General features: G+C 45.3%; 1 protein-coding gene across 1 annotated transcript; it reads right to left on the minus strand.

Moving 5' to 3' along the window:
* Nucleotides 1-1,813: 1,813 nt before the first annotated feature.
* Nucleotides 1,814-17,071, minus strand: LOC138644702 (potassium channel subfamily K member 16-like). Its single transcript, XM_069733357.1, has 5 exons — nt 16,665-17,071; nt 5,178-5,298; nt 4,427-4,593; nt 2,738-2,912; nt 1,814-2,579 (listed from the first exon to the last, which is right to left on the minus strand). Exons 1-5 carry the CDS (start codon nt 16,863-16,865, stop codon nt 2,323-2,325), a joined length of 921 nt encoding a protein of 306 aa, XP_069589458.1. The 5' UTR covers nt 16,866-17,071; the 3' UTR covers nt 1,814-2,322.
* Between the last annotated feature and the right edge of the window lie 9,003 nt (nt 17,072-26,074).

Consider the following 26,074-nt stretch of genomic DNA (forward strand, 5'->3'; position numbering starts at 1 on the left):
AACGTTCTGCTCTGTTCGCTAGGTACCTGCCAGGTTCCCACGCCCGACAGGGACCCCCCTGTGTCTTCTCCCTGCAACACCCCCTGCCACGGGATGTTGCCTGAATCCAACCCAGTCAGCTTCTGACTAACTTCCTATCCAACCCCTAGTTTTACCAGTGTGATGAGTGGCCCAATAAATAAAGCCTTTTTCTCCCCCTAGTGGCCGAAGTGTGAAGTGTAATGTGTGCTGGTGATACCTGGTCAGTAGAATTCCTTCAGTGCCATCAGACGTACCATCACTCCCCTTAGTGGCAGAGTGTCATACTGCAACAACCAGATCTCTGGGGCGCTGCATATGTATCAACGGAACATATTAACCACTGACAGTCTGTTCCAATGGCAGATATGTCTCTGCTGTATATTACAGGTTTTTTCCCATACCAGGGGTTACCTCTCAGGAGCTGCGGCTCCACACACTGACTCCTGCCAGTGCTGGTTCACAGGGAAACTGCCTCACTGGGATCACCGTCCTTGGGATCAGGGCACCTCGGATAGTCCAGACCCACAGTAGGAACTGTAGCTTCCCCAACCCAGAAACCATCTCAGGCTCTGTAGATGCAGCCTTTACATGCGCTTCCAGGAAGTCCAATCACAGGCACTTCCAACACACAGGCCATCAGTCCATGATCTTACCAGGTGCTTGCAGGACTCCAGTCCATCCCAGGACAATCCAACACCCTGACCATTCCAGGACTCACACTCTTACCAGGTGCTTGCAGGACTCCAGTCCATACCAGGACAATCCAACACCTCGAGCATTCAGTCCATAGCCTCAGCAGTACTTCCAGGACTCCAGCCCACTTCAGGACAATCCAACACCCAGGCTATTGCAGGACTCACTCTTCAGCGCTTCCAGGACTTCTCCAATGCCAGGAGACTCCAACGCTGACCGTCCACTAGGTCCACGGTCTCAGGTGCTTCCAGGAAGACTCTACTCACAGGAGCTTCCAACACCGACCGTCCAGGACCTTGCACATGGACCAAACAGAACCATACACTCTGAACCCATGTGACCCACACCCTGGTCACATTATCTAGGTGTAACCACTGCCCTGTGTGGGAATGTGGGTGTGTGTGGCTAGTTTGGCCCGCCCATCTCTCATAACTAGCCCTGCCAGTCTCCCATTAGAAATACACCATTACTTGTGGGACTACAGGTCCCAGAACACCAACCTAACTTTAGACTGACAGCGCAGAGTGTCTTCCTCTGCAACACACACACCGGCCGTTTACACTCCTGTCGGACTTTGTCTCATCACATTTATGCCTCCAAGCGCATCTTGAAGCGCACACACATCGCCCCCTGGCTGTAATGAGGGTCACTGCACCATACTAATTACTAATTTTTAACTGCATCTAGCCCAGGCAATACTTTGGGCCTAGTAGCAGTGTCTGCTACTCAGCAGAGTACCCCACCCATGAAGCAAGCTACACCGCCATCTTCTTTTCTCAATCTAACCCCCTCGGCTCTTGGGTGTCTGCTCTCCCTCCAGCTCTCTCCTTCAATCTTGCCTTGCGCAGGCGTGTACTATGGAGGACAGAGAATGAACTTCAATCCAATATTGCAGCCAGCATGCAGCCAGCGGGTAAGGAAAGGGTGAATCAAACACCTGAAAACCCCGCCTCTATGGCTGAAAATTGTTCCCTCCAAATTCAGGTGACAGAGTCCCTTTAACATATAGTAATGATAACATTTAAAAATACTAATACTATGACCACAAGTACATGCAAATTAGAGAGCAAGTATAAAAAAATTCATAAAAAATATAAAATATATTGATGATGTACTTTCATTTAAATAAATTATAAAAGCATAATAACGTTCAGCTGCTATTTGTTAACGGGATAGAACAGAGAAATGTAAACTTAGTCTACAGATATTTTGGGGAGTTTTCTGGAGTGCTTATTCTTTTTGCATTCTGGTTGTCAAGATTCCTCAATAGTAACGAATGTAACATAGATACAAAGGAGGAAATTATGGGTTTTAGGCTCTGATCACTTTATCATCCTTTATCATCATTTTATTGGATGATGAGGGTAACTTTTCTGCTATATCATCGAAGATATCTACATTTATTCTCTTTTTGAAGTTGAGCACCACGATATCCCAATGGTCACATGGAGCGTCCAAGCTGATAGTGAGGTTTTTTGATGTTGCCCAATCAGTCCTGTCTTATATTCCACTGAAAAACTTGTCAGAAGCTAAAATATTTTAAAGGATTATTTGGTATAAAAAACTAAGTGAGATTTGTCTGTTTCCCTACTGCAGCCAAAGAGTCTTTCATAAGATATTATTAGAAGGAGGTTTCTTTGTGTTTGTTCCTTCCTGGTCAGAGGTCAGTGGCATCATAGCCATTTGTTGCTTATGTTGTTCTTTTTTCTGTTTTCTTTTCTGAAGATCTTTTTCTATTTTCTTTTCTGTATCTTTCAGAAGTGAAGTCAAAAGGTTTAACAGTAGTGAAAGCCATGCAAGGCCAAATATGATCCAAAAGTACACCAAAGCTCTGTATCCTTCAAATGGGTGAGTGCCCTTGGGTCCTAAAATAAAAATATTTACTTGGTAAATCATTGTGTCTTTAACTCAGCACCCTTCTAATGTTAGCTAAGAATCTGTTTTCTCAAAATGTATCAACATGTAAGATAATAAATATCATGTATAAAGAAAAGCAAACAATAAAGACCCTTATAACACATACCGGATCCTACTACGTAATCACCAAAGCCAATAGTGCTCAGTGAAATGAAAGCATAGTACACTCCTTCTCTGTACGTCCATTTTTCAGTTGCTGTAAAAACCAATGGTGGTATTCCCAAAAACAAAAGCACTCCAGACATCAGGAAAAATATTATTGTTAGGATTTTTGCTTTTTTCTAAAAAAAAAAATGTATGTATTAACTACTGTTAATGATTGTGACAAAAAAGGAACATCATCAATAAGCAATTAATTTACACACGTTTCTCAATAATTATTTGATAGTCACTGCGATGTACAATAGCTGACCGCTAAATGAGACCCTACACTTAGCAAAACAAACGTTTTTAAAGAGGTTATCGAAGCACTCCTCCTCCTCAAATCAAAATTTTTATCCTCTTAACATATTGCAATCAGCAAATTATATAGCACTGTGTACTTACAATTGCTCATTTTGCCATTATGGCCTAGCTAATTCTTCTCTTTTCCATTAGGTCCATGACATCCACTTATTAAAAACTGACTAGCTGAATCCTTCTAAGTTCTATGTAGAAACAGGAGGTCTATTTTCCCTGCATGACTTATCACTGCAAAAGTCCCTGACAGAACGAAGAGGAAGCTGCTGGGTCAGGAATTAAAGTGGGGAATGATAAATGAAGGGAGATGAAACTTCCTGTTTCTACATAGTGCTTAGAAGGATTCAGCTAGTCATGTTATAATTATGTGATGTCATAAACCTATAGAGATGAATTAATTGGGTAGAAGGGCAAAATGAGCAATTGTAAGTACGCAGTGCAATATAATATGATGACTGCATTATGTTAAGAGAATATGATACACCTGAAGAATGCTTTACAGCTGAAACGCATTGTTTATACAGTTTTAATTGTTTTAGATCAGTGTGAAGAAATCTTCTAAGCAATCTGAAGTTCCTGCACCTTGATATCACTGTCATGGCACAGTTGTCAGGTGACCTGGGACCAGGGGCTCCTTCCCTGTCGCTAACACTAGGGGGTGCCCTAGCTCACCCTGCTCACCGGGATACTTCAGATGGTGAAGATGCCGGGGCTTCTGCCCTTGCCTTATCTCCTGAGTTAGCCTTCTATCTGTTCTCTTCCCCCACATTTACTGTGCACCGTAGTACACCAACCTGACAAACAAGGCGATACAAACAATGGTTAACAGAAAACTCCAGGCATACAAAATATTCACTCACATGTAACAGAAGAATGCACTGAGGCGTGAAGGTAGGGAAATAAACCAAAACAAAGAAGGATAAGGAATTACTACGCATACAAATCAAATAACAGTCAGAGATAACTCTTCCTTTCCTTCTCATATGTACTCTTCCCCCGTTAGCCATGCAGCAAATTCTAGCTCTGACAAGGATTTGTGACAGAGCCCAGATTATAAAGGGGAAGGGAGTGGCTAAATGAGCTCAGCAGTGAACACAGGGATTTCCAACATGGCCGATTAACCCATGTTCTGTCACAAGAAATAAATACAATCAAAATGAAGGAGAAGTGATTCTTCTCAGCGCCAAAGCAGGAGCAATCAGACGTGGCCGTCTCCTGGCTCCACACTGTCGCGGTAACCCCGTGACAATCACTTGATGGCAAAGACAGCGCCATCCCTGGATCTCCTTTCTGGAAAATTAACTAACCTGAAAGTTAAAGAGGTTGTTAGTTTTACCTTTTTCATTCCTTTTCTAAGGAGACATTTTCCAAGTCTAATACACCATTGGGACAGAGCATTGCCAACACGGCCAAGAATTAAGACATTCAGAGGGATTCCAAATAAAGCATAAATCACACAGAAGATTTGTCCACCTGCCGTTTTGGGGGCAATTGTTCCATATCCTGAAATTATAAAAAAAGGATTTTTTTGGGGGGGGGATTATGAATCTTGCATATACACTTATATAACCTTAGACCCAGTTTCACACAGCAGTATCTCTGACCCATTACCTTAACGGTCGGGGCCACGTGAACGCTCGGCACAGGAAGAGCTGCTGGAAGCCGGAACCAACGAGATGCAGGGCATGCAGGCAGGTGAGTAGGATGTTTTTTTTGTTTGTTTGTTTTTTCTAATAGGAGCCATGCATACCAGAACAGCGACGGTGGGAGCCATGCATACCAGGACAGCGACGGGGGGAGCCATGCATACCAGGACAGCGACGGGGGGAGTCATGCATACCAGGACAGCGACGAAGGAGCCATGCATACAAGGATGGGGTTGGGGGAGCCACGCATACCAGGACAGGGATGAGTGGCAATGCATACCTGGCTTATACTCGAGTCAATAAGCTTACCCTGTTTTTCCTGGCAAAATTAGGTGCCTCGGCTTATGCTCGGGTTGGCTTATACCCGAGTATATACGGTAATAAATAAAACAATAAAATGGCAATAGCAAATAAATACTGTGTAATAGGAACTGAACTTACCAATGGTTGTTACAACAGTACCAGCAAAAAAGAAGGAGCTGCTGAAATCCCAGTTTGTTTGCTTCTCTGAAGTGTTATTTAGTAAAGGGTCCACTCCGTGCTTAACTGCATCTGTGATAACCTGTTCTTAAAACAAACCTCCATCTTAGCAAAAATAGAACCAACTATTTGTTCCTTTCATAGTAAAGAAAGCAAAGTCACAATAATGCTCCTAAAGGAATGGCCATGCTAGGAACTTGAAGGGGACATGTCAAGATGATATTATACCTCTAAATAATTACATTTTTGTACATATGTAAGAGGGTGAACTGTAGTCCCACTGAGAGGGCACTAGGACCCTGTGGTTTTTGCCTGTTGCAGCAGAGGACAGACCTCCCAGAGACAATGTGTGCTGCGGGGTGGGGTCTAGTGTCTGGAGTGTAAAGTGAAAGTAGGAAGTGAGAGCTGAGAGAGAAAAGGCGGGAAGAAAAGGAGAAGCTGCTGTGAGATCTTAAAAAGAGACTGTGTGGATTTACTGCAAGTGTTTTTGGAGGAAAAGAAGCTTTTGAGAGACTTTTTGTTGCTAACGTTCCCCTGGAGAAGAGCTAACCTTTTGTTTAACTCTGTGAGAGACTTGTGTTGCTAACGTTTCCTGGAGAGGAGCTAACCCTTTATCTAAGAAAAGACGGAGACTTTGCTAAGAACCCAGTACGAATTTGGAAGTCTGTGGTTTCCCTGTGCATTGAGTGGAGGAACAAGTCTGGACAGACTGCTGATACAGAGACGGACGGATTGTCGTGGAACCATTCCTAGGAGCTACAGAAGCAGAGACTACATCGTGAGACCACTAACTAAGTCCCCGGCGTTTGGGCTCGGCATCGGCCGACAAGACAAGAGGAGCTTGCTGTAACTTATTGGCGCTGAAGATATGAACTGGCTACAGCCTCTGCGGATTCCTGCCTGAGAGGAAATCCATCTCAGGATACGGTACCATAGTTATAGATACCCGGGTATCTCTGCTCAGAGTGTTAAATTGTTACTTTAGAGGTGTATCTTATATTAGAGGTGTGTAAGTTATACTCAATGTGCCATTCCAGGGGCTCCCTTAATAACACTACATTCAATTTACACTTGTTCCTGTTTTTTGTTGCCTGTTAGGTAAATTTCTTACTAGTCTGTTGTAGTACACAGTTCTCAGGAGACCTTTGAGTGGCACAGTGATTTCAGCTGCTGCTGAATTAGTGTATCTTTGGGGTGCATGTGCCTTAATATTCTCCATATTACCTTGATTAATTTGCCTTTGAGTAAATACCGTTGGAGATTTCTGCCTTGGTCTTGGTTTGTGACTCACTGGATCTTATTCGGACCTCTGGTCATTACATTTTTGGCGTAGTCGGCAGGATCCAGTGTTTGTCATGGACGAGGGCGAGGGTGGAAATGACCCCGCTGTATCCGCATCCTCCTCGGGGGTTGGGGTTCCCCTGGCAGCCGCTGCGACTCCGGGAGGGTATGTGCCTGTAGGAGCTTTACTTCAGCACATGCCGAAATACGATGGGCGCAATATGGCGTTGCAAGATTGGGCTGAGAGAATCCGGAGTATTCTGCGCATGTGTAATTTGACCCCCGCGTTACGCGCTGAGCTGGCATTAAATGCACTGGAGGGTGATATTAGGCGTATGGTGATGGTGCGCCCAGAATCAGAGAGGGATACATTAGAAAAGATTTTGGAACTGTTAGAGGGGAGTTTGGGGGGCCGAGCGCGTGTGGCCCAGCTTCGGTCCCTATTCTTTAATCGTCCCCAGAGAGAGTGTGAGTCCCTGATGCAGTACTCTAATATTTTACAAGAGATGTTGAATGAGATGCAGCGACTAGACCCGGGGGCCATGGGGGCGTTCCGGGAGGTAGACCGCTTGCTCCGGGACCAATTCATCACCGGTTTAGCCCATAGACTTCTCCGGGACAAGCTGTTGGAAATGGCCCGGGTTGCACCAGAGTTATCTTTCTGGCAGATTTACCGAGCTGCAGTGGAAAGGGAAGAGAAATCAGCCTATGTTCCCGAGGGGTCAGTGAACAGTGCCCAGCTGGAGGAAGGTGTGTCATCAGGGTCGGGGGGAGAGGGGCTTGTAAGCGTGGTACAAGCTTTGCGTGCTGAGGTGAAGGAGTTGAAGCTGAAATTGTCTCAACTGACAGTTGATCCCGCCTCTACCACCTCACGAGAACCTCCTGCCCCACCCCCTGGAACGGTGACCCCGCAAATGGCCAGGTCGTCCTATTAGAATGAGTCAAGCCCTCGCCCACGAGGAACAATCACCTGCTGGAAGTGTGGCCGCCAGGGACACATCTCGCGTTACTGCCGGGCGCTTACAGCCCCAGAAACCCCGTCGCCGGCTTTAAACTTCCGGCCGCTGCCATGAGAGGGCAAGCAGCAGCGGCCCCACCCACACAAAGCCCTCGACGGAATGAACAAGATTTGTTTGCATGTAGTCCAGTGATAGAAGCAGAGTTTGAAGGGCGGAAGATGAGGTGCTTGGTTGACACGGGATCCGAATGTACTATAATGCCTCTAGAAGTATATGAGAGATACTTCAGTCGACTAGTGATTCCAGAGGATGGCCGAGTGATACGACTGACCGCCGCAAATAATGGTCAATTGTCAGTCAAAGGGATCGTGTGGATGCAACTAAAAATGTTTGGTCAAGAGCTGGGGCAGAAAGGGGTAGTACTGGTGGATCACCCCCCTAGAAGAGGGATGGAAGTGACGCTCGGAATGAACGTGCTGCGAGATTTGAATCACCAGATGTATGCCAGTGAAGGACCCCGATACTGGGCCCGTGTGACAAGACACCGACCCACACAGAGAATTCTACACCGTCTAGTGCTGAGTTGTGACTTGCTGAAAAGTGCGGTCCCAGGTGGCCGGGTGGGCCGGGTCCGAGTGACTTCGAGGGCCCCGATCCTGCTGGGACCCAGACAAGAGGAACTCTTAATGCTGCCTGTGGGAGCTGCACAGAGATTGAATGGGCTTGAAGTGCTACTTGAGCCCGCCCGAGAGGGTTCCTCATTTGCCAAGGTACATGTGGCCCGGTCTTTGGCGATTGTGAAGAATGGACGAGTGCCGGTCCGATGCATCAATGTTTTAGATGAAGCTGTTGCAATTTCCGCTGGGACCATACTGGCTGAACTGTTCATGCCGGCAGAGAAGGTGCCGGAAAATGCAGGGTTCGAATTGCGACCAGACCAACAGTCATCCTGGACATTCGCGGTCGAGGTAGGCCGGACTGAACCTCCTACGGAGGAATGGAATGTTCATGTGATCATGGAGCAGATGGGAGTGGATCGGGAGAAGCTGACCCCCGTGCAGTTGGAGCAGTTGGAGAGAGTTTTGTGGGAACATCAAGAGACATTTTCCCGACATGGAGAGGACTTCGGGTGTACCCAGACGATTGAGCATAAGATTCCAACGGGGGATACTCCACCCATTAGAGAAAGATATCGTCAAATTCCTCCGGCGCTCTATCAAGAGGTGAAGAGCATGGTGGCCAGTATGCTGGACAACCAAGTGATCCGAGAGAGCCGGAGTCCCTGGGCGGCCCCTGTAGTCTTGGTCCGCAAGAAGGATGGGACACTCCGATTTTGTGTGGACTATCGGAAATTGAATGCCCACACCGTACGGGACGCATATCCTTTACCCCGTATTGAAGAATCCCTGTCGGCCCTGGGTCGGGTCAAGTATTTCTCAACGTTGGATTTGGCAAGCGGGTACTGGCAGGTCCCAATGGCTGAAAAAGATTGGGCCAAGACGGCGTTTGTCTTGCCAATGGGGCTCTTTGAGTTCAACCGGATGCCCTTTGGCCTCGCTACCGCCCCAGGAACCTTCCAACGCCTGATGGAACATTGCTTGGGCGATCTAAATTTTGAATCAGTCCTGATATATCTAGACGACATTGTGGTGTTCGGAACCTCATTTGAAGATCATCTGGAGAAGCTGCGTCAAGTTCTCCGGCGGCTCAAGAGCTACGGCCTGAAAATAAAGCCAAAAAAAGTCAACTGTTACGAAACCAGATTGAATATTTGGGGCATCTGGTGACCCCGGACGGGGTACTACCTTTAGCCAGTAAGATTAAGGCGGTACAAGAGTGGCCACCTCCTTGTGACCTGCGAGAAGTGCGGGCCTTCCTGGGCCTAGCAGGATACTATCGGCGGTTTGTGCCTAAATTCTCACAAGTGGTGAGTCCCTTGAATGAACTTTTGAGAGGGACAGCGCTGGGTCCTCGAAATCGCCCCATTCCATGGGGGCCCCTACAGAAAAAGGCATTTGATGGAGTGAAAACCGCCCTAACAAGTGCCCCATTGCTGGCCTACGCCCGGTTTGACACCCCTTTTTTGTTGTATACCGATGGTAGTCTTCATGGGTTGGGGGCAGTACTAGCACAGGTGCAGGACGGCCGAGAACGAGTGATTTCTTATGGCAGCAGATCTTTAAGAGACTCCGAGCGAAATCCGGCTAACTACAGCTCATTCTGGCTGGAATTGCTGGCCCTGGTGTGGGCAATGACAGAACGCTTCGCCGAGTATCTAACAGGGGCTGAGGTGCTAGTCATGACAGATAACAACCCGCTAGCTCACTTAGAGAATGCAAAACTGGGGGCGTTGGAGCAGCGGTGGGTCGCCAGACTGGCCAAGTTCAATTACCGCATTAAATTTCGCTCTGGTCGAGAGAACGGCAATGCAGATGCATTGTCAAGGGTGCCCCTTGGGTCATCCGGGGAAGATGTTGACGAACAACTTGAGGATACTGAAACTCCAGCTTTGGGGCAGATACCTATCTTCCAAAGTGTGGTACACTCAAGTGGGGTGGCCACCGGGATGCCCTGTGTCCTGGGTAAAACACCCTCAGATTGGACAAGAGTCCAGGATGAGTGTCCGGACATTGCACTTGTGCGCCGTTGGGTACAAAACAAGGCCTGGCCCAGTGCAGAGGACAAGGCTCAGTTGTCCATGGAAGGAATGAAACTCCTTCGACAATGGGATAAATTGTGTGTGGAGCAAGGTCTTTTGTATCGTAAGGTGTACCTGCCATCGGAGCTGCAGCATCGGTACCAACTGATAATTCCTGTGGGGATGGGGCCAGTGGTCGCTCATGAGGCATGAGAAGGGGGCCCATTTTGGAAGTGAAAAGACACTTCAGTGGTTGCAGCGAGTCCTCTACTGCCCTGAGTTGGGAGGGATGGTGGCCGACGCGTGTCGGCAGTGCCGAATTTGTGGGCTCAACAAAAGCCCTGAGCAGCGGGCTCCCACACAGTCTATTAAGACTTCAGCTCCACTGGAGCTACTCATGATTGACTACGTGTTGATAGGGTACTCTACGTCAGGGTACTCCTATTGCCTGGTGATGACAGATCACTTTACCAAGTATGCTGTAGCGGTGCCGACAAGAGATCAGACGGCCAAGTCGGCGGCTGAGGCAGTGTGCCGACATTTCTTCCAAGTGTTCGGGTGTCCGCAGAGAATACATTCAGATCAAGGGGCCTGCTTTCAGGGGACGCTGATGAAAGAGTTGCACCAGCTCTATGGTATCGAGCAGTCGAGAACAACGCCTTACCACCCTCAGGGTAACGGGGCGTGTGAGCGTTTTAATCGGACCCTGTTGCAAATGTTGAGGTCCTTAGAGAGTCAGCAACAGACATGCTGGCCTGAGTATCTCCCCGAATTGATGTGGGCTTACAATAACAGGGTGCACAGTACTACTGGTTACTCACCACACATGTTGATGTTTGGTAGACCTGGCCGAGACATTGAGGATTTGAACATGCCAGATCCCTCCTCCGCCCCCCTTCGGACTGCATCCGAGTGGGTACGAGAGCATCGGCAACGGTTGAGGGTGGTGCATCAGGTGGTGGGCGACCGCCTTCGACAGGTGGTCCATAAGGACACGCGACCTGTACAAACAGAGCTGTTCTCTCCGGGGGACAGAGTGTTGGTGAGGACAAAACGACGGTCAGGAAAGCTGAGTGACCGATGGGAGGCGATACCGTATCTGATAAAAAAACAGGTGAACCCTGAGATTCCAGTGTACGAGGTCGAACCGGTGGGGACAGGGGGGCCAACCCGTAATTTGAATCGTAACATGTTACAACGGTGCTGGTTTGAAGATTCGGCGCCTACCCCCCTAGAGCCAGAGGCCATGTTCCAAGGGGCGGAAGTTCTGAATGATCTTGAGTTTGATGGTGTGCTTACTCCTGCGCCTGCTTATTTGCCCCCTGTGACCGATCTGGCCTTGGGTGATGAGAATGTTGGGGATATGGAGGATGTTGTTGAGGAGAGTGCATCAGGTCAACTGCTTGGTCCTGACGCTGTATCACAGGACATCGAGCCGCAGGAGGAGACAACTCCACTTACGCCCACTAACACGACCACGAAAGAGACTCTAGCTCCCTCTAAGGTCGCACCTGTTGATGTAGGACTCAGGAGAACTACACGATCTACGGCAGGAATACCGCCTCAGCGATATGCTCAAGATGAATTTGAGTGGGAAGGTATGTCGAGGACGCCAACCTCTAGTGGGGTGGCATGTAAGAGGGTGAACTGTAGTCCCACTGAGAGGGCACTAGGACCCTGTGGTTTTTGCCTGTTGCAGCAGAGGACAGACCTCCCAGAGACAATGTGTGCTGCGGGGTGGGGTCTAGTGTCTCGAGTGTAAAGTGAAAGTAGGAAGTGAGAGCTGAGAGAGAAAAGGCGGGAAGAAAAGGAGAAGCTGCTGTGAGATCTTAAAAAGAGACTGTGTGGATTTACTGCAAGTGTTTTTGGAGGAAAAGAAGCTTTTGAGAGACTTTTTGTTGCTAACGTTCCCCTGGAGAAGAGCTAACCTTTTGTTTAACTCTGTGAGAGACTTGTGTTGCTAACGTTTCCTGGAGAGGAGCTAACCCTTTATCTAAGAAAAGACGGAGACTTTGCTAAGAACCCAGTACGAATTTGGAAGTCTGTGGTTTCCCTGTGCATTGAGTGGAGGAACAAGTCTGGACAGACTGCTGATACAGAGACGGACGGATTGTCGTGGAACCATTCCTAGGAGCTACAGAAGCAGAGACTACATCGTGAGACCACTAACTAAGTCCCCGGCGTTTGGGCTCGGCATCGGCCGACAAGACAAGAGGAGCTTGCTGTAACTTATTGGCGCTGAAGATATGAACTGGCTACAGCCTCTGCGGATTCCTGCCTGAGAGGAAATCCATCTCAGGATACGGTACCATAGTTATAGATACCCGGGTATCTCTGCTCAGAGTGTTAAATTGTTACTTTAGAGGTGTATCTTATATTAGAGTTGTGTAAGTTATACTCAATGTGCCATTCCAGGGGCTCCCTTAATAACACTACATTCAATTTACACTTGTTCCTGTTTTTAGTTGCCTGTTAGGTAAATTTCTTACTAGTCTGTTGTAGTACACAGTTCTCAGGAGACCTTTGAGTGGCACAGTGATTTCAGCTGCTGCTGAATTAGTGTATCTTTGGGGTGCATCTGCCTTAATATTCTCCATATTACCTTGATTAATTTGCCTTTGAGTAAATACCGTTGGAGATTTCTGCCTTGGTCTTGGTTTGTGACTCACTGGATCTTATTCGGACCTCTGGTCATTACACATACACATTGGGGCTGATTAAATCCATACCTTGATTTTCTAAATCTGTTTTGGCGTTTCTCAGCAATACAGCTTTAAAATCTATTGCAAATGAGCCGCAAGTGGTTAGTGAGGAGGGGGGACAATGCACTTGCAGCTCTCCTGTACTTCCTCTATTTTCCCCATCCGCCACCCACCTCCAGTATCTGAGTAACAGATCACTCTTGGTTCAGTGACCTATCTAACCTGATTGAGATCTTTCACAAGCATTATTAGTGTGCAGATCGACTCAGTGGGTCTAGTGATATAATGAGACCCTTACTGCCCATGTTCTGCACCATGTACTAACGGCGCTTGAAATCAGGTCCCTGAAACAAGATTGACTTGATTGACACATAAGGCAGGCAGAGAGTGATGGGGGAGGGCAGGAGAGCTGCAAGTTCAATGTCCCTCTCCGGGATCAACATCATCACTCTTCTCAGTCAATGTCAACAATGGATTTCATAATTTTCCATCTTTGAATTTCTATGCCCTTAAATCACAAATATATGTCACACAAAATAGTTAATAAGTAACATTTCCAACATGTATACTTTACATCAGCACGATTTTGGAACCAAATTTTTTTTTTTGATAGGAAGTTATAAAGGTTAAAAATTGAGCAACGATTTTTCCATCAAAATTTTCAAAACCATTTTTTTTGAGGGGACAATATGATTCTAAAAAAAGGCACCCCTCATGGTGCTCAAAACCACATTCAAGAAGTTTATTTACCCTTCAGGCGCTTCACAAGAATTTTTGGAATGTGGAAAGAAAAAAAAAATGAACATTAAACTTGTTTTTGTAAAAAAATTACTTCAGATACCCTTGTCAAAATAACAAAAAAATTGTAACAGGAAAATATGTACCCCAAAATTTGTTGTGCAATTTCTACTGAGCATGCCGATACCCCATGTGAGGGAGAAAACCACTGTTTGGGCACACGGCAGAGCACGGAAGGAAAGGAGTGCCATTTGACTTTTTCAATGCAAAACTTGCTGGAACAATTGGTGGACGCCATGTTGCATTTGGAACCCCGACCAAGTATTGAGTGCATTTACTGAACATACATTTCAATAGGCCAACATTTCGGATTTTAAAATGATTTTCAATCTGGTGTTATAAAGTATTCTAATTTACTGAGATAATAACTTTTGGGTTTTCATTGGCTGTAAGCCATAATCATCAACATTAACAGAAATAAACACTTGAAATAGATCACTTTGTTTGTAATGACTCTATATAATATACGACTGTCAGTTTTTGTATTGAAGAACTGAAATAAATTAACTTTTAAATTATATTCTAATTTTGTGAGAAGCACCTGTATATATTTAATTAGTGCCTTGATAAAGTATTCATAACTCGTGAACTTTTCCAAATTTGTTCACATTACACCAACAAGCTTAAATAGATTTTATTGGGATCTTATGTGATCTACCAACGCAAAGTAGCAAGTATTTGTGAAGTGTAAAGAAAATTTCTCATGTTTTTCTAAATATTTTTAAAGTATAAATGTTAAAATTATGACATGCATTTATATTCAGCCTCCTGTAGTCTGACTTTGTAGAACCACCCTTCGCAATTAATGCTGCAAGTCTCTTGGGGTATGTTTCTTCCAGCTTTGCACATCTAGAGGTGGCATTTTTGCTCATTCTTCATTGCAAACTAACTCTAGCTCAATGAGATTGGATGGGGGAGGTTTGTGAACAGCAATTTTCAAATCTTGGAACAGATTCTCAATGGGATTTAAGGTCTGGACTGTGACTGCGCCATTCACATACATGAATATGTTTTGATCTGAACCATTCATTGTAGCTCTGGCAGGATGTTTAGGGTCATTGTCCTGCTGGATAGTGAACTTACATCCCAGTCTCATGTCTTTTGCAGCCTCTACCAGGTTTTCCCACAGGATTTCCCTGTATTTATCTCCATCCTTCTTCCAATGAACTCTGACCAGCTACCCTGCACCTGCTGAAGAAAACGCTCCCCACAGCATAATGCTGCAACCACCATGTATGATGGTGGGGATGGTGTTTCCAGGGTGATGTGCAGTGTTAGTTTTCCGCCACACACAGCAATTTGCGTTTAGCCCCAAAAGTCTGACCAGAACACTTTCTTCAACATGCTAGCTGTGTCCCCTATATGGCATGTGAAAGAAAGGGCTCTTGTCAGATGAGACCAACGTAGAACTTTTTGGGCTAAATGCAAAACATTATGAGTGGCAGAAAATTAACACTGTAGATCACCCTGAAAACACCATCTTCACAATCAAGCATGATGATGGCAGCATCATGCTGTGGGGAGACTACTTCAGCAGGGGCAAGGAAGCAGGTCTGAGAGGATGGGAAGATGGATGGACCTAAAAACAGGCAATCCTGGAGAAAAACCTTTTAGAAGCTCCAGAAGACTTGAGACTGGGGCATAAGTTCACCTTCCAGCAGGGCAACAACCCTAAACATGCTGCCCTAGCTAAAGCTAGTTTGCAAAGAAAAATGGACACAAATTTCAGCCTCTAGAGGTACAAAGCTGGAAGAGACATCCACTTATATTCTATTAGATCAGTTCTGTAATCTGACACATTAGTTGTAGGAATAAAAACTGTTCCAGGAGGTTGAATTAAAAAAAAGAAAAAAAACATTAACTTTTCTATCCAACCCCAACCAGTGCCCAAATTATTTTTGTTATTTTATGCCTCAGCCGGACACATATACTGATATGTCTGAACCCAAACTTAGGTGAAACTTTATCTACCTCCTACTATTTTGTAGATATATCATATTTAAAAACATACTACAATCCCTTGTTCTTCATTTACTAAGTTCCCAACTTCCCACTATTGGTAATTCTCTCTTTGTTAGCAAATTGATCAACATCCATCAGCATCAGTCTTATGTAGACTTCTTAGTCAATATCTGCTAAAGCCATAGGTCGCAATTACCCCGATTATCCTCCATAATTATAGTTAGAAGAATATAGTTGCAGGGCATTTAGCAAACAGCTGTAACAAGTCTCCGAAAGTGTAAATAATGAAGATCCTAAAGGTAACCTGTATTTATGGTAATGTGTTACTTCTACAGCTGACGCTGCTCATGCGATTGCAACATCGAACTGCGGAGACTCATGATTACTTTCTGTATGTTGGACAATTAGGGCTTTTGTACATTGTGAGTAATTTATCATTTTCACCAGTTTTGTCTCATGTTCAATTTGCACAAAACATTTTCACATATTTCACTCCACTCTCGCCACTTTTAAAATATGGATAGAGAAGTTGGAAAAGGTAGCTATACAAATAGGTCTAAGCCAAATTTATCATTTCTGACTTTTCTAAAAAGTTACACTTTCCCCTATCCTGGAAGGAGGTGGGGTGAAAAATATAAAAACATCTCAATGTAGAAGTGTTGTATGTAAAAATAAATCAAATTTCACAAATGTTTATAGATCTGATGCAACACAGCCACTAGCAAAAGTGACTTGATAAATCCCCCCATCCTGTCTGGGAAAAAAATACTGTATCTCCAAACAAAGAAAAGGACCTCTCAGATCAAAAGTATTAGTGGTGCATCCAAGGAAAGTAGTATACCAAGTCACTACTCCAACAAGGCGTAAAAGAGGTCAGGGCAGGTCATACTTCAGAATTAGAAGCTAAGCTTGAACGGTTCCCCTATTATGGCTGACAATAAGATACCTAGTTAGTTCAGGTTAAAAATTAGTTTTTGGTGGGAGAACATCCCCATGTATATAAGCCAATAGATACAAGATTGTTATCTTAGTGGAGGACACATCCTAAACAAGGCAGAACAGGTCTGAGCATGGCATCAAAATAATGTCTACCGTAAAATGTGCTTACATTAATGAGAAGTTCCAGAGCCTCCTGTGTAAGACAAGTATGGTTCTTCAAGAAGTCCAACCTGTGTTGCTCTGTTTTTATCTTTACGTCTGTCTCTGCATCTTGCTCCAATATCTGAAACACCATAGCACCAGCCAACAGGTAGAGGAAAAATCCGCCAGCTAACAGGACACTTTTAATATGCTCAGAAAGCATGGTCATGTGCCGTTTCTTAGTTTTCTTCTCATCAGTTCACTTCTTTCTTCGCTTCACATCTGACTGTGAAAAACAGGAAATGCAGTTCTTATTTCTGTACGTCAGTCTTGGGAGTTCGAGTATATATATGAAGGAATCTGCAAATCACAAGGGATGTCCAAGGGACAAGCACAATGACTTGCCATCAGTCAGGGTGGAGTTACGTACGGTTCGTCCCTCAACCTTTGTACTTTGAATCGTGTCACAGTTTGCCTTTCTTGTAAGCAAATATATACAGGACAGACGATCATTACATAATATGTATAACAGCGTCTGATAAACTAAACAATGGACTTATCTGTAATCGTATGAATCAGTACCATTGTCCCTAGAAATGGACATGATGACATTTATTAGTATAGTGTTTGTGTACTTTTATAATGCCCTACAAAAGGCAACATTCGCTATACTGAACATTAGCTATGATAGGAACCGTCCAGTCTTGTGTAAATAAAAGTCACATCTAATACCAGAAAATGTCCTACTATTACTCCCCTGTGGTAGCTCTAATGCTGGTCCACACATCTTCCTTCCCTGGTGGCCGGGTGATGGGTCTCTTTGTTCCCGTGCACTTAGTCTTACTATAGTAACATGGTGTACACCTCTGACATCATAACCCTAAGCCTTTCAAGAGTTTTTACTTCAACTGGTCCTAAAAGTATTCAAGTAATAGCCAAAGTTGCTGCCTTGTGCAGTCTAACTCCATGACTAACCCAGCTCTGCTGCAATCTGCTCTAAGGATGCTTCCTGACAAACCCAACTGTGATGTTGAAAAGTTCTGCTTGCATTCTCAGCTCTGCTACATCAAGATGACCTTTTTTCCAATCTAATTCTGCTGTTTAAAAGTGTTGTCACGGGGATACTGCAACAGAGAGAGGACAGAAGATTGCAAAATCTGGTCACACGAAATTCTGCACTGATTAGAACTACTTCTCCATCCTATTAAACAGTGCAGTTTTTTTCCTTGCTCTGTGATGGAAAGGGTTGATCAGTTCAGTTGATCTCATTGAGCCTGAATTGCCTCAACTGTTCTGTGTTTTCTACTCACCACTGGCACTTGGGAATTGCCCGTGATGGTGTTGGAGAAGATATTCTGTGTTTGGAGTAGGCAGTTGGAGAGTTGTTCAGGATTTTTCTGCTTGGTGGTTAGCCTGCTCATCCTCATCATCTCATATTTGGTTTCTCCTGCCTACACCTCCCTGTGTTCCACTCTGTTGCTTTGGGAGTGTATTTGTATGATAGTAGTTTTCTTTTATCCCTGTCTGTCTACCCTTGTCTATCTGTTTAGTGTAATCTTATATACTTCAGCTTCACACTGCTCTGGGAGGGGACAGATAAGGTTTTAGGTAAGAGCATAACAAGGTACGTGACTCCAGCATCTTCACCTTCTGGAGTAATTCGGGGGACAGGGATAGACTAGGGTGCCCCTAGTTCAAGGGATTAGGAGGTAGGCACCCACCATCCCTAGTCACTACGTGACATGCTGTCTGCATGCTTGGATTTGCTACATCAAGGTGCCTATTTGCCAATCTGATCCTGGTGTCTGCAAACTGGGCTCTGTTACACTAAAGTGCCTAGCTGACAACTCTGCTCCGCTGCTCCAAGGTACTGTCCCACACGGCTCTGCTGCATGAAAGTATCTTTCTGTCTAGAAGGCTCTGCTGCATCAAGGTGCCTGACTAGATACGCTGCCCAAATGCTTCAATGTGCTCTCCACACATTCAGATTTGCTACAGCAAGGTTAATGTTTGCTAAACCTTATCTGATATTCCAAGGTGCTGCCTGCACACTTGGCTCTTCTACACTAAAGTGCCCATTTTCCAACTCTATTCCACTATTCCAGTGTACTGTCCCTCTTTCAGCTCTCTGCATCAAGGTATTTGCATGTCTTTTTGGCTCTGCTGATACAAGGGGCTTTCATTAATTTTTACTATTCTGTATCAAGGGTGCTTGACTACATATGCTACCAGGGTCGGACTGGGATGTCTACGGCCCACCAGGGAAATGGACTCTAGGGGCCCACCCTACAGCTATATGCAAATATCTGTCAGTCGTTATCCCCATTATAGTGGAGCATTGACTGTAAAACACAGGGGGGCACCTACACATCTACTGTGCGCCCCCAAAACTTGGATGTACAATTACGGTATTTTACATTAATAGGTTCTATGGTTAAAACAAGTTATCACCATTCCATGAGCTCCATAGGATAGGTGATCGCTTAGGTCCGACCATAAGAAACTGCATCGATCGGAAGAATGGGGACGTTTTATCTATTACAGCACACTTATCCCCGTTTTAAAATGCAACAGCAGTTCAGAAGTCTGACCGCAGCTCCATTCATTTTCTTTGGGGCTTCCAGAAAAAAATGCTCGCAGCCATAGAGTAAATGAATGGATCAGTGGTCAAGTCAGACATACCACTCCAGTGCAGTGTAATGAGGATAAATGGTCCACATTCTGCCGACTGGTTCTCAGCAGTCAGACTCCCCCCCCCCCCACCACCACCAATCAATACGTTATTACTAGTGTTGAGCGATACCGTCCGATACTTGAAAGTATCGGTATCGGATAGTATCGGCCGATACCCGAAAAATATCGGATATCGCCGATACCGATATCCGATACCAATACAAGTCAATGGGACATCAAGTATCGGAATGTATCCTCATGGATCCCAGGGTCTGAAGGAGAGGATACTTGCGGTATCGGAATGCTCAACACTAGTTATTACTAATCCTATGGAGAGGTGATTACTTTTTTCACAGGAGATCCCCTGTAAGTGCATCTCTGATACTGTGATCCAAGTATTTAATCTCTAATGGAAATAAAGAATCTTCTCCTAATTAATATCAGAGAGAACAGATGACTGCCATATACAGCACAATCCACTATACCAAGACCAATAATACCCCATACAGAGAAGAAATACCACCACAACATGACCAGACCATGTATTACCAGCATATAGGCACCAAATATTACCACATACAAGGAGAAATATCGCCACACCATAATTAACCCTTCAAGTTGCGGCCCTTTTTCGTTTTTGCGTTTTCATTTTTCACTTCCCTCCTTCACTTTTTTATTTTTCCATCAATATGGTCATGTGAGGGCTTATTTTTTGCGGGACGAGTCGTACTTTTGAACGACACCATTGGTTTTACCATGTCTTTTACTAGAAAACAGGAAAAAAATTCCAAGTGCGGTGAAATTGCAAAAAAAGTGCAATCCCACACTTGTTTTTTGTTTGGCTTTTTTGCTAGGTTCATTAAATGCTAAAACTAACCTGCCATTCTGATTCTCTAGGTCATTACGAGTTCATAGACATCTAACATGTCTAGGTTATTTTTTATCCCAGTGGTGAAAAAAAATTCCAAACTTTGCTTAAAAAAAAAAGTGCAATTTTCCGAAACCCTAAGCGTCTCCATTTTTCGTGATCTGGGGTCGGTGAGGGCTTATGTTTTGCGTGCCGAGCTGACATTTTTAATGATACCATTTTGGATACGTTCTTTTGATCGCCCGTTATTGCATTTTAATGCGACCAAAAAAACATAATTCTGGCATTTCGGATTTTTTTCTCGCTATGCTGTTTAGCGATCAGGTTAATGCTTTTTTTTATTGATAGATCCGGCGATTCTGAACACGGCGATACCAAATACGTGTAGGTTTTTTTTTTAAATTGTTTTACTTAGGATGGGGTGAAAGGGGGTGATTTAAACTTTTATATTTTTTATATTTTTTTCATATTTTTAAAAACATTTTTTTTTTTACTTGTGCCATGCTTCAGTAGCCTCCATGGGAGGCTAGAAGCTGGCATAGCCTGATCGGCTCTGCTACATAGCAGCGATCATCAGATCGCTGCTATGTAGCTGAAATGCAGGTGTGCTGTGAGCGCCGACCACAGGGGGGCGCTCACAGCAGGCCGGAATCAGTAACCATAGAGGTCTCAAGGACCTCTATGGTTACCTTCCTGATGCATCGCCGACCCCCGATCATGTGACGGGGGTCGGCGATTACATCATTTCCGGCCGCCCGGCCGGAAGCGCCGGTTAAATGCCGCTGTCTGAGTTTGACAGCGGCATTTTACAGGTTAATAGCGGCGGGTGAATAGCGATTTCACCCGCCGCTATTGCGCGCACATGTCAGCTGTACAAAACAGCTGACATGTCTCGACTTTGATGTGGGCTCACCGCCGGAGCCCACATCAAAGAGGGAGACACGGCATGCGCAGTAATAGTACGGCGCATGTTGTGAAAGGGTTAAACTACATATTCCACCATAGTGACTGAATAATACCACATACAGGGGATAAATACCGCAATACCGTGACCAGACCACAAATTACCACCACATAGTGACCGAATAATACCACATATAGGGGATAAATACCACCACACTGTGACAAGACCACATATTACCATCACATAGTGACTGAATACTACAATACTGATCATGAATACAAACCACAATACTAACAACACTGTTATTGCCGCCAGTGACATTATACACAAGAGCTCTGTATATACTGTCAGTGTACATGTAAAACAGGGATCACCAATGATAATATACACAGGTATTCTGTATATAGTGTCAGTGTACAGGTAATACAGTGATAACCAGTGATATTATACACAGTAGCTCTGTATAAAGTGTCAGTATATAGATAATACAGTGACCACCAGTGACTTTATACATATACGCTCTGTATATAATGCCAATGTATAGGTAATAGAGTGACCACCAGTGACATTATGCACAGAAGCTCTGTATATAGTGTCTATGTACAGGTAATACAGTGACCACCAGTGACATTATACACAGGAGCTCAGTATATAGTGTACAGGTAATATAGTGATCAACAGTGACATTATACACATGAGCTTTGTATATAGTGTACAGGTAATACAGTGATCACCAGTGACATTAGATATAGGAGCTCTGTATACAGTGTCAGTGTACAGGTAATGCAGTGATCACTGGTGACATTATACACAGGAGCTCTGTATATTGTGTCAGTGTACAGGTAATACAGTGATCACCAGTGACATTATACACAGGAACTCTGTACACAGTATATAGTGTATAGTGTGCATGTACATGTAATACACTGACTCACCGGTGACGTCTCTATTTGAAGCCCTTCTTCGCTTTTCTTCTTCAGCCAGCACAGACCGCCATCACTTCTTCCAGCCAGGACTCATCTTTGCAAAAAATAACACACAGTCATCAATTGCAGATCGCTTCCAGAGCACTTTCCCCACTTACAGTGGGGCAAAAAAGTATTTAGTCAGTCAGCAATAGTGCAAGTTCCACCACTTAAAAAGATGAGAGGCATCTGTAATTTACATCATAGGTAGACCTCAACTATGGGAGACAAACTGAGAAAAAAAAATCCAGAAAATCACATTGTCTGTTTTTTTAACAATGTATTTGCATTTTGGTTAGAGCCTGTTTGTGCTCTCCTCTAAAGGGAGTAGTACACACTGTTGTAGGAAATCTTCAGTTTCTTGGCAATTTCTCGCATGGAATAGCCTTCATTTCTAAGAACAAGAATAGACTGTTGAGTTTCACAAGAAAGTTCTTTTTTTCTGGCCATTTTGAGAGTTTAACGGAGCCAACAAATGAATTGCTCCAGATTCTCAACTAGCTCAAGGGAACATCAGGTTTATAGGTTCTCTAATCAGCCAAACTGTTTTCAGCTATGTTAATGCAGCGCCACAGAGTCCTGGTCGTTGCAATAATGTTATTCTTCCACCAGGGAAAGTGATGTTACGTCTGAAGGCAATGAAGGAGATCTTCTGTCCCTGTATCACAACCACAAAACACACTTCACACTCCAGTCCGCCAGGGGGAGCCATGCTTCTATCTATTAGGACACTCCTCACACTTAGGTAAAACTGGTGGGTTGGTTAGGAAGTTAGACAGAAGCTGACTGGAGTGAGAATGAGATAGTCAGTGAGTCCCGACCGAGTTTGGCAGAGGCTGGCTGGAGTGGGCTCCAGCCAGCTTCAGACTGCGGCCTGCGGAAGACGAGGGTACACGGAGCTGCGCCTGCATCCCGTGCGGCAGCATCCCAAGAAAGAGACATTGAAAGGAATTGTGTTGCAGCGAGTGAGCAACGAAGTCATAGCAAAAAGGAGAGGAACATCAGAGGGAGACCAGCTAGAAGCAGGCTGCCTCCTTCTGAAGCGCACCACCGGTAGCCAGAACACCGAGGGAGTAAGGATCTCTATGCCGTTACTTCAGAGACTGGCAGGACAGTTGATTCCACGTTGACTGCCCGACCATATACCCAGGAGGCAGGGTGGCAACTTGTGGGGACTGGGGCGGCTCTAGGGTCCCTATAAAAAGCCTCAGGCCACCAGTCATACGGGTTTGTCCTATCCGTCAGGGGGACAGAGAGAAGAGACTTAACATCTACAATAGTTGTGAGGACCTTACCGAGTTGCTCAGCAGGGAGCTACTACAACACCCAGGCGCTAGAGGAAGGCTATTGAATTCCAACTGGATAAGAGGACTCTGGATTTGCCTTCAGACCGGCCGGACTCTGCCTACCCTGTGGTCCCTACCCTGGACTGTGGATGCTGAAGCCTTCAGTAAAGGTAAAGAGACTGCAACCTTATGTCCTCATTATTCACTGCGCCTTACATCATCCACCATCCACTATCTACACTCTGGGAAGCCCTGGGGACATACTTCACCTTTGGGAAGGTATACCATCTAGCTGCCATAATATCACCCCAGCGGATCCCTAAGCAGCGTTGGTCACCCTGACCGAATACCACAGGTGGCGTCACGAACATTATCCCTTTTACAGACCTTTCACCATTTCATCAACGGACCTCCCGGGGGCCACGGATCGGGTCCGCCACCGTGACATCCCCACTGAGTACAGAAGAAGGGCCCGGATCCGAGTACCCCACAGCCCTTGGGGGCGCTGCATTAACATACTTGCACAAGGGTTTTCAAGGGTATTCTAACCATCCATTAGCCTTCTTACACAGTTAGCAAACACAAAGTACCATAAGAACACTGGAGTGATGGTTGTTGGAAATGGGCCTCTATGAAGATATTGCATTACAAACCCGACGTTTGCAGCTAAAATAGTCATTTACCACATTAACAATGTATAAAGTGTATTTCTGAATCATTTAATGTTAGCTTCTTTGGAAAAAACTGTGCTTTTCTTTCGAAAGCTAAACTTTCTAAACTTTTAAACGGTAGTGTATATGCATCCTGGCCCCCCATATATATCCATCCTGGTTCCCCTATATATATATATCCATCCTGACTCCCCAATATATATATTCATCCTGGCCCCCCATATATGCATCCTGGACCCCATATATATATGTGGATCGCCCCCGTAGGGCAGTGGGGTACTCGGTACAGGGTCCTTCGGTTCTCAAGGTAAATGTCACGGTGGCTGACCCGGTCCGTGGCCCTCGGGAGGTCCGTTAATAAAAGAGGGGAAAGGTCTTTAAAGCGGAAATATTCGGGACGCCACCTGTGGTATTCGGTCAGGGTGACCGACGCTGCTTAAGGGTCCGCTGGGGTGATGTTATGGCAGCTAGATGGTATACCTTCCCATAGGTGAAGTGTGTCCCCAGGGCTTCCCAGTGTGTAAGATGGTGGATGGTGAAAGGCGCAGTGAAGAAAGACCTTTTTACTGAAGGCTTCAGCATCCACAGTCCAGAGCACCAGATCACAGGACAGGCAGAGTCCGGCCGGTTTGGAGGTAAATTCAGAGTCCCCTTATCCAGGTGGAAATCAGTAGCCTTCCTCTAGCACATGGGGGTTGTAGTACCTTACTGCTGAGCCTCTCATAAGGTCCTCACAACTGTTGTAGATGTTCTGGATGTTATGTCTCTCTCTGTCCCCTGTTATGATGCGGTGGTCTAGGAGCAACATGGAACGAGCTCTGAAGGAAGTGGTAACTGTACTGACCGCAGTCCCTAAGCTCAACACAACACTAGAAGTAGCCGTGGAATGCTCCTAACTCTCCCTAGGCATCTCGTCACAGCCTAAGAGCTAACTACCCCTAAAGACAGAAGCAGGAAAACTATCTTGCCTCAGAGAAAATCCCCAAAGGATAGATTAGCCCCCCACAAATAATGACTGTGAGTGGAGAGGAAAAAGACATACACAGAATGAAACCAGGATGAGCACAGGAGGCCAGTCTAGCTTGATAGATAGGACAGGATGGAATACTGTGCGGTCAGTATAAAACACTACAAAAATCCACGCAGAGTTTACAAAAACATCTCCACACCTGACTAAAGGTGTGGAGGGTAAATCTGCTTCCCAGAGCTTCCAGCAAGACAGAATTAATTCATACTGATAACACTGGACAAACATAGAAAGCACTGAACGGATAAGTCCACAATCTGTGAACAGAAAAGCGCAAGCAAAAACTTAGCTTTGCTGAACTGGTCAGGATAACAGGGAAATCCAAAGAGATGTGAATCCAACCAGGAACCATTTACAAGTGGCACTGGCTGAAGGAACAGCCAGGCCTAAATAGCCGAGCAGAAGAGATGATAAGTGGAGGCAGCAGAAGACAGCTAACTCCAAGGAGCAGCCATACCACTTGAAACCACAAGAGGGAGCCCAAGAGCAGAACTCACAAAAGTGCCACTTACAACCACCGGAGGGAGCCCAAGAGCGGAATTCACAACAGTCCCCCGATGGATAGGACAAACCCGTATGACTGGTGGCTTGAGGCTTTTTACAGGGACTCTAGCACGCCCCAGCCTCCGAGGGGTGCCACCGTGTCTCCTGGGTGTGGGGCGGATCAGTAACTTGCAATTAGCTGTCCTGCCGGTCTCTGGAGCAAGGCATAAAGGACTGTTGCTCCCTCGGTGTTCCAGCTACCGGATCCTGCGCCTCAGAAGGAGGTAGCCTGTGCAGGGCAGAACTCCTTCTGGTTTCCTCTCCTTTTGCTATGACTTCTTCTCACTCTCTACAATACAGTTCTCTGTCCGTGTCTCTTTCTTAGGATGCTGCCGCACGTGAGGCAGGCGCAGCTCCGTGGCCTTCCGTCTAGGCCTTTGACAGGATCCAACCCCTGTCAGGGACCAACTACCTGAGTGGAGCTTAGGCAGCAGCTAACTGGGTCAAGCCCAGCCAGCTTCTGACTAACTTACTATCCAGACCACCAGTTTTACCTAATTG

The sequence above is a fragment of the Ranitomeya imitator genome, chromosome 1, assembly GCF_032444005.1.
Source record: "Ranitomeya imitator isolate aRanImi1 chromosome 1, aRanImi1.pri, whole genome shotgun sequence".
NCBI lineage: Eukaryota > Metazoa > Chordata > Amphibia > Anura > Dendrobatidae > Ranitomeya > Ranitomeya imitator.